Source organism: Somniosus microcephalus, chromosome 30, assembly GCF_052327205.1.
Source record: "Somniosus microcephalus isolate GS21.2 chromosome 30, FLI_Smic_1.0, whole genome shotgun sequence".
NCBI classification, from domain to species: Eukaryota; Metazoa; Chordata; class Chondrichthyes; order Squaliformes; family Somniosidae; genus Somniosus; species Somniosus microcephalus.
In genome coordinates, this window is record NC_141016.1 from 41641399 (window position 1) to 41651338 (window position 9940).

Genomic DNA, 9940 nt, shown 5'->3' on the forward strand with positions numbered 1-9940 from the left:
TGTTCCCGACTAATAACATTATTACACACTTGTACCAGAGTCAATCTCACCCTGTTCCCGACTAATAACATTATTACCCACTTGTACCAGAGTCAATCTCACCCTGTACCCGACTAATAACATTATTACCCACTTGTACCAGAGTCAATCTCACCCTGTACCCGACTAATAACATTATTACCCACTTGTACCAGAGTCAATCTCACCCTGTTCCCGACTAATAACATTATTACCCACTTGTACCAGAGTCAATCTCACCCTGTTCCCGACTAATAACATTATTACACACAGCATCCGATACAATCTCACCCTGTACCTGACTAATAACATTATTACACACTTGTACCAGAGTCAATCTCACCCTGTACCTGACTAATAACATTATTACACACTTGTACCAGAGTCAATCTCACCCTGTTCCCGACTAATAAAATTATTACACACTTGTACCAGAGTCAATCTCACCCTGTACCTGACTAATAACATTATTACCCACTTGTACCAGAGTCAATCTCACCCTGTTCCTGACTAATAACATTATTACCCACTTGTACCAGAGTCAATCTCACCCTGTTCCTGACTAATAAAATTATTACCCACTTGTACCAGAGTCAATCTCACCCTGTTCCCGACTAATAACATTATTACCCACTTGTACCAGAGTCAATCTCACCCTGTTCCCGACTAATAACATTATTACACACAGCATCCGATACAATCTCACCCTGTACCTGACTAATAACATTATTACACACTTGTACCAGAGTCAATCTCACCCTGTACCTGACTAATAACATTATTACCCACTTGTACCAGAGTCAATCTCACCCTGTTCCCGACTAATAACATTATTACACACTTGTACCAGAGTCAATCTCACCCTGTTCCCGACTAATAACATTATTACCCACTTGTACCAGAGTCAATCTCACCCTGTTCCTGACTAATAAAATTATTACACACTTGTACCAGAGTCAATCTCACCCTGTTCCCGACTAATAACATTATTACCCACTTGTACCAGAGTCAATCTCACCCTGTTCCCGACTAATAAAATTATTACACACTTGTACCAGAGTCAATCTCACCCTGTTCCCGACTAATAAAATTATTACACACTTGTACCAGAGTCAATCTCACCCTGTTCCCGACTAATAACATTATTACCCACTTGTACCAGAGTCAATCTCACCCTGTTCCCGACTAATAACATTATTACCCACTTGTACCAGAGTCAATCTCACCCTGTTCCCGACTAATAACATTATTACCCACTTGTACCAGAGTCAATCTCACCCTGTTCCCGACTAATAAAATTATTACCCACTTGTACCAGAGTCAATCTCACCCTGTTCCCGACTAATAAAATTATTACCCACTTGTACCAGAGTCAATCTCACCCTGTTCCCGACTAATAACATTATTACCCACTTGTACCAGAGTCAATCTCACCCTGTTCCCGACTAATAAAATTATTACCCACTTGTACCAGAGTCAATCTCACCCTGTTCCCGACTAATAACATTATTACCCACTTGTACCAGAGTCAATCTCACCCTGTACCTGACTAATAACATTATTACACACTTGTACCAGAGTCAATCTCACCCTGTTCCCGACTAATAACATTATTACCCACTTGTACCAGAGTCAATCTCACCCTGTTCCCGACTAATAACATTATTACAGACTAGTTTTCAGAGACAAACTCTCCCGTATCTCATTGTAAGATTATTACACATTTGTATCAGAGGCAATTTCACTCTGTACCTTACTGTGTGTACCTATTACACACTGGGCATCGGGTACAATCAACAACAACAACTTGTATTTATATAGCGCCTTTAACGTAGTAAAATGTCCCAAGGCGCTGCTCAGGAGTATTTTAAGACAAAAAATTTTTGATACCGATCCACATAAGGATAAATTAGGGCAGGTGACCAAAAGCTTGGCCAAAGAGGTAGGTTTTAAGGAGCATCGTAAAGGAGGAAAGAGAGGTAGCGAGGCGGAGAGGTTTAGGCAGGGAATTCCAAAGCTTAGGGCCCAGGCAACAGAAGGCACGGCCACCAAAGGTTGAGCGATTATAATCCCACCCTGGGCATCAGATTCAATCCCACCCTGGGCATCAGATTCAATCCCACCCTGGGCATCAGATTCAATCCCACCCTGGGCATCAGATACAATATCACCCGGGGCATCAGGTACAATCACACCCTGGGCATCAGGTACAATCACACCCTGGGCATCAGATACAATCACACACAGGGCATCAGATTCAATCTCACCCAGGGCATCAGGTACAATCACACACAGGGCATCAGATACAATCACACCCTGGGCATCAGATTCAATCTCACCCTGGGCATCAGATACAATCACACACAGGGCATCAGATTCAATCTCACCCAGGGCATCAGATACAATATCACCCTGGGCATCAGATACAATCCCACCCTGGGCATCAGATTCAATCTCACCCTGGGCATCAGATTCAATCTCACCCAGGGCATCAGATACAATCACACACAGGGCATCAGATTCAATCCCACCCTGGGCATCAGATACAATCACACACAGGGCTAGATGAAATCCCACCCTGGGCATCAGATTCAATCCCACCCTGGGCATCAGATTCAATCCCACCCTGGGCATCTGATACAATCACACACAGGGCATCAGATTCAATCTCACCCAGGGCATCAGATACAATCACACCCTGGGCGTCAGATTCAATCCCACCCTGGGCGTCAGATTCAATCCCACCCTGGGCATCAGATTCAATCCCACGCTGGGCATCAGATACAATCACACACAGGGCATCAGATACAATCACACACAGGGCATCAGATTCAATCCCACCCAGGGCATCAGATACAATCCCACCCTGGGCATCAGATTCAATCCCACCCTGGGCATCAGATACAATCACACACAGGGCATCAGATACAATCACACACAGGGCATCAGATTCAATCTCACCCAGGGCATCAGGTACAATCACACCCTGGGCATCAGATTCAATCCCACCCAGGGCATCAGGTACAATATCACCCTGGGCATCGGGTACAATCCCACCCTGGGCATCAGATACAATCACACACAGGGCATCAGATTCAATCTCACCCAGGGCATCAGGTAAAATATCACCCTGGGCATCGGGTACAATCCCACCCAGGGCATCAGATTCAATCCCACCCAGGGCATCAAATAAAATCCCACCCAGGGCATCAGATTCAATCCCACCCTGGGCATCAGATTCAATCTCACCCTGGGCATCAGATTCAATCACACCCTGGGCATCAGATTCAATCACACCCGGGGCATCAGATTCAATCCCACCCTGGGCATCAGATTCAATCACACCCGGGGCATCAGATTCAATCACACCCTGCGCATCAGATACAATCACACACAGGGCATCAGATTCAATCCCACCCTGGGCATCAGATTCAATCCCACCCTGGGCATCAGATTCAATCTCACCCAGGGCATCAGATTCAATCACACCCGGGGCATCAGATTCAATCCCACCCTGGGCAACAGATTCAATCCCACCCTGGGCATCAGATTCAATCACACCCTGGGCACCAGGTACAATCCCACCCTGGGCATCAGATTCAATCCCACCCAGGGCATCAGATTCAATCCCACCCTGGGCATCAGATTCAATCCCACCCTGGGCATCAGATTGAATCACACCCAGGGTATCAGATACAATCACACCCTGGGCATCAGATTCAATCACACCCAGGGCACCAGGTACAATATCACCCTGGGCACCAGGTACAATCACACCCAGGGCATCAGATTCAATCCCACCCTGGGCATCAGATTCAATCCCACCCTGGGCATCAGATTGAATCACACCCAGGGTATCAGATACAATCACACCCTGGGCATCAGATTCAATCACACCCAGGGCACCAGGTACAATATCACCCTGGGCACCAGGTACAATCCCACCCTGGGCATCAGCTAAAATCCCACTCTGGGCACCAGGTACAATCACACCCTGGGCACCAGGTACAATCCCACCCTGGGCACCAGGTACAATCCCACACTGGGCATCAGGTACAATCACACCCTGGGCACCAGGTACAATCCCACCCTGGGCACCAGGTACAATCACACCCTGGGCATCAGGTACAATCACACCCTGGACATCAGGTACAATCACACCCTGGGCACCAGGTACAATCCCACCCTGAGCACCAGGTAGAATCACAGCCTGGGCACCAGGTACAATCACACCCTGGGCACCAGGTACAATCACACCCTGGGCACCAGGTACAGTCACACCCTGGGCACCAGGTACAATCACACCCTGGGCACCAGGTACAATCCCACCCTGGGCTCCAGGTACAATCACATCCTGGGCTCCAGGTACAATCACACCCTGGGCATCAGATTCAATCCCACCCTGGGCTCCAGGTACAATCACACCCTGGGCATCAGGTACAATCACACCCTGGGCACCAGGTACAATCACACCCTGGGCATCAGGTACAATCACACCCTGGGCATCAGATTCAATCCCACCCTGGGCTCCAAGTACAATCACACCCTGGGCATCAGGTACAATCACACCCTGGGCATCGGGTACAATCACACCCTGGGCATCAGGTAAAATCCCACTCTGGGCATCAGATACAATCCCACTCTGGGCACCAGGTACAATCACACCCTGGGCACCAGGTACAATCACACCCTGGGCATCAGGTACAATCCCACCCTGGGCACCAGATACAATCACACCCTGGGCACCAGGTACACTCACACCCTGGGCACCAGGTACAATCCCACCCTGGGCACCAGGTACAATCACACCCTGGGCACCAGGTACAATCACACCCGGACTCCAGGTACAATCACACCCTGGGCACCAGGTACAATCCCACCCTGGGCACCAGGTACAATCCCACCCTGAGCACCAGGTACAATCACACCCTGGGCACCATGTACAATCATACCCAGGGCATCGGGTACAATCACACTCTGGGCACCAGGTACAATCACACCCTGGGCACCAGGTACAATCACACCCTGGGCACTAGGTACAATCACACCCTGGGCACCAGGTACAATCACACCCTGGGCATCAGATTCAATCCCACCCTGGGCTCCAGGTACAATCACACCCTGGGCATCAGGTACAATCACACCCTGGGCACCAGGTACAATCACACCCTGGGCATCAGGTACAATCACACCCTGGGCTCCAGGTACAATCACACCCTGGGCACCAGGTACAATCACACCCTGGGCATCGGTTACAATCACACCCTGGGCATCAGATACAATCACACCCTGGGCACCAGGTACAATCACACCCTGGGCACCAGGTACAATCACACCCTGGGCATCAGATTCAATCCCACCCTGGGCTCCAGGTACAATCACACCCTGGGCATCAGGTACAATCACACCCTGGGCACCAGGTACAATCACACCCTGGGCACCAGGTACAATCACACCCTGGACTCCAGGTACAATCACACCCTGGGCACCAGGTACAATCACACCCTGGGCATCAGATTCAATCCCACCCTGGGCATCAGATATAATCACACCCTGGGCACCAGGTACAATCACACCCTGGGCATCAGATTCAATCCCACCCTGTGCTCCAGGTACAATCACACCCTGGGCATCAGGTACAATCACACCCTGGGCATCAGGTACAATCACACCCTGGGCATCAGATTCAATTCCACCCTGGGCTCCAGGTACAATCACACCCTGAGCATCAGGTACAATCACACCCTGGGCACCAGGTACAATCACACCCTGGGCATCAGGTACAATCACACCCTGGGCTCCAGGTACAATCACACCCTGGGCTCCAGGTACAATCACACCCTGGGCACCAGGTACAATCACACCCTGGGCACCAGGTACAATCACACCGTGGGCATCAGATACAATCACACCTTACTTAAAATAGTATTACTTTCTCACTTGTACTGACTGAAAATACAAATTAAGCAACCCTAATATTACTCCACCTTGCTCCTGACAGAGCTAAATCTAGGTAACTGCCACCAAGTCACGAATAAAGAAACCGAACAGCAATTACTGATCACTTTTTAGTCGAACTGTTTTTTTTGTGAAGTCCCAATTTAAATCATTAATTCTTTTCACACGCCATAAAGAATGTTCTTTCTGTGCTTCGCTGTTGGATATTCATTTATAACCCATTTCAAATCACAGCCACATAGAAGTGAAGGGAGAATGACCATGCAGTGGAACTAAGGGGATACCGTGATAGGCACAAATGTGGGCCTTGGGAACCGTTTCTGCTGAATCTCGCGGATGCAAATTGTGACTAAAGGAAGGTGGTGATGTACCTGATCGTCCTGTGCTATGGGACATTCCTTGCTGCTCTTTCAAAGTGAAGATGGTTTGGGCGCTGTCCACCGAGCAGATAACACACGGAGAGACGTGCCTACTAAACAGGGTCCGGGAGTTTCTGTCCTCTGGAACAGGCTCACTTGGGTATCCTATGCATCCAGGGACCCAAACAGAGAGGCGTTTAAACAACAAAGTGCGGACACACTATAGATCTGTAGATGGAACAGAAAGTAGAGGGTATGTAAGAGTGAATCGCCTGATTTACAGATCATTCTAAAGCTCATTCCTTCAGTCTTTTCCTGGTGATGTGTTTCGCAGACCCTCCTCCCCTCTCTCTCACCATTGCAATCAGTTAAATTCACTAAAGGTCGTGTCTAATAAATGAAATGATTAACAGTAGATCCCGATAATAATTACAAACCCTTTCTATTCACTGTTAATGTCATGTTACACTTGCATTATTTTTCCTCATGAAATCGTTTTCGAATTTAATCAGACGAATCTCCGTTCTGGTGCTTTGCCAGGTTCGAAGGGGACGCTGGAATGATTTACCTGCTGCCAGTTCGAATCCACTCATATCTGTAATCCAGTTAACGCCCAGTTTCTTTGCCTCTCACTATTACAGTGGGGGTAAATCGGTTCTTTTCTCAAAAGCGGTTCAATTCAGATCCTGCTCAGAATCCAAACTTCCGCCTGCTTTTATCCACAGGACGAGCCGGAGGAACGGGCTGCTCAGTCAGAGAGAGCTGCGATTGGCTGCTCTTCTGCTTTGGGTTTTGGGCAGGGGGTGGGTATATCAGTGACATGCTTCACTAACCTGGGAGCTTTAAAGACACAGGCTCAGCAAGCTCCAACTTTCAAATCTTCTCTCGGGGGTCCAGTGTGATATTTGAAATGAATTCGACGCAAATAGGAGGGAAGCGGGTGTTGGCGAGCAGGAGTCGGGCCCTCCTGAATTGGAGGAGGATGCAGTCTCCAGATTGCAAAGCAGCTTTTCACATCAATCCTTCAGAGCATCCCCGAGGCTGGATTACCTGAAGATTGTTTTATATCTGCTCTGGGGCTGGGAGTGGGAGTGGACACAATACATCCATATAGTTTTTTTTTAAGGAAAGACTTCCTGGAATCAATCCTGAATCCACGCATGTCAAGTGTAACCTTTCACTGAATAAATCCTAAATACATCCAAACTTCACAAACAATCGAAAATTAGATTTAAGAGTCATAATCGTTAAAGCTGCGAGTGTCACTGATCAGGAGAGGACTCGGAAACGCGTTGTTTTAGAACTCTATCTTGCCAGTGAGAGCAGCGTTAGTCTTTGTACGGAGACACGGGGCAAGTGCAGGATTTAAATGGAGGGACACTGACAATCGGAAACACTGCTGCAGTGGGGGGTTCGTTGTTGCTGAGTCCAATATCGGTTACACACTCGCTGGGCTCTCTGTCTCCCACCCGGGGCCCGCCGGAGCTGGAGGCTGAAAACAAAGTGAGACTGAAATACCGGGAAGTGAAACTTGTAAAGGCTGGAACACGGTGTGCAGGAGGGAGATCAAAAGGGGAAGAAAGGAGGGAAAGAAATAGCAAGAGGCATAAGAACGAAAATAAATGAGCTGTACAAAGAGTAAAATAAAGCAGGCATCAGTGAGTGAAATGAAGTCTCTCATATTAGAGGCACAGCGAGGTGGAATGTTGGGGAATAAAGTATTTGCAGGTCACATTCCAATTACAAGGGTTATGGCATAATTAGAAATATTTATGTAGAACTGGGAAGGGTAGTTTGGCCCTCTATATTCAGTGAGGTATGGGGTGAGTTTGATGTTATGGTTCACTTATTCCTGTGTACAAGTCCCTCAGACCCACAAAGAACAGGTTCCGGTGCTCAGCAAGTGAACAGTAAACGATTTTTACAGCGAGTTAACTTCATGGATTACAGATTGGCCTGCATCCGACAGTATTAATGGGCCCTGTGTGCGACATCGGGGTCCCATCATGTCTGGGAGCTGGGACACTGACAGCACTGCTTATAATCCAGAATTGTACGGCACTATTGCATTCACATGGCAACGGGCTTTACAATATATAAAATATAAGCAGCATTGTAGGCGAGTGTGTGTGCGATAAACTTTATGCGGGTCCCTGGGACTGCGTGTGTGTTTCTGTCTGTTTGAGTGTATATCGGTGACAGGTGAATAAAGCTTCTTCCCAACACAGAGAGCCGGATTTATTATTCAGCGGATTGTACTCTGATTTATTTGAATGAGTCTGCTCCAGTCCCTGACCTGTTTCTCCCGGTTCCGGCGCTTGCCCATGATCCTTCGATCTAGTTGGCCGATGTTACTGTACTTCAAAGGGTTTCTGTAGGGTTGATCCTGTGAGGTGGAGTGGTGTGTCATTAACCAGCAAACACCAAGGCAGCGGGCTCCACACACACTCATTCCACTTTAGCAAAGTTATGTGGGACCCTGTGGACTGGCCTCTCCAAGCTCCAAGTTAGAATGAGGGAGAATTGAATTGTACAAACCGTGTCTTGTACTTTGTTGACATCCGGACTGCTACCGGCTGTAACAAACCGTAAAATCCCAGAGACTGCTGTAAATACACAGCAGGTGTATGGGTACTGGAAAGAGAAAAGACCACTTCATGCTTGGGTTGGAGACCCTAGTTTAGATGTACATATTCGGCTAGAAATGTGTGTAGGGCCATTTGCAAAGCAGCCTCTAACCGTTTGCAGAGGACGCATTAACCTCCGAGTGAAGCCTCCATTAAAATAGCCGATGGAAGAATCTCATAGACTCCTCTCTCTCGCGGGAGCTTTCCAGTAACTCGCGGTTTAATCTGTGTGACTATTGCGAGTGCGGATCCAAGCTTTCTAAAACCACACTCCCCATCCTCCCTGTACTTAAATAAAGTCTCACTGCACCACTCCCTACTCATCCTTTTCTCGGACCTCAAAACTCCTCATCTCCCTTCTTCCCCATCTCTGGCACTCTACATCTGTTAAATTCCACTGGTTGATGACACCGAACCACGACTTTCTCATTTACGCTGTTTTGTCTTTTAAGGTTTTCAGACTTGGCGGAGTCCTACACTGCGGGCCCGCTCCTTTAGCTTGGCTTCCTAACAACCCTTAAATGTAGACGGTCCCTCCCATTTCAGGTGACTCTGGAGATGTCCCCCGGAACTGCTCTCCGCTGATATGACTGTAGGCGGATTGATGATATCTGCCATTATTAATCCCAGCTATTTGAGAGATGGGCGTGTCTTGTGTTGGCTCACAGAGCAACAACAACAACTTGGGGGAAAAATTCAGTGTCGCCCCGTTTGGGGCGCCATTATCGGCCGGGCGCAAAGTTTAACACCTGGCGCTAATTATCATCCCCAATGGCAAACTTGGCTTCTGTCGCCCCTGGAGGTGATTGGAGCGCCAAATCAGGCGCTTCACACCTGTCTTAAGGCGCAAAGGCCGAGGAGCGAGGCGCTACCTCCGAGTGCTGGTGAAGCTCATGTGATGTCAGTCAGCAATGGAACACAGACACACTGGCGCCGGCCAGTTCTTAAAGGGGTGGGTCGATCTTGCTCTCCATCCAC

The 9940-nt window shown here is 48.3% G+C and overlaps 1 protein-coding gene across 2 annotated transcripts in view; it reads right to left on the bottom strand.

Annotated features, from left to right (window-relative positions):
* pax8 (paired box 8) overlaps positions 1-7207 on the bottom strand; it is an 86659-nt gene extending 79452 nt beyond the window's left edge. Inside the window, exons 1-2 of one of the 2 annotated variants that reach the window (XM_085971368.1) lie at positions 6904-7207; positions 6348-6563 (exon numbers count right to left, since the gene is read on the bottom strand). In XM_085971368.1, the coding sequence (XP_085827494.1) occupies positions 6348-6372 (25 nt within the window). In that variant the 5' untranslated portion in view covers positions 6373-6563; positions 6904-7207. The remainder of the gene's footprint in view (positions 1-6347; positions 6564-6903) is intronic. The other variant, XM_085971369.1, reaches the window with a different exon arrangement.
* Between the last annotated feature and the right edge of the window lie 2733 nt (positions 7208-9940).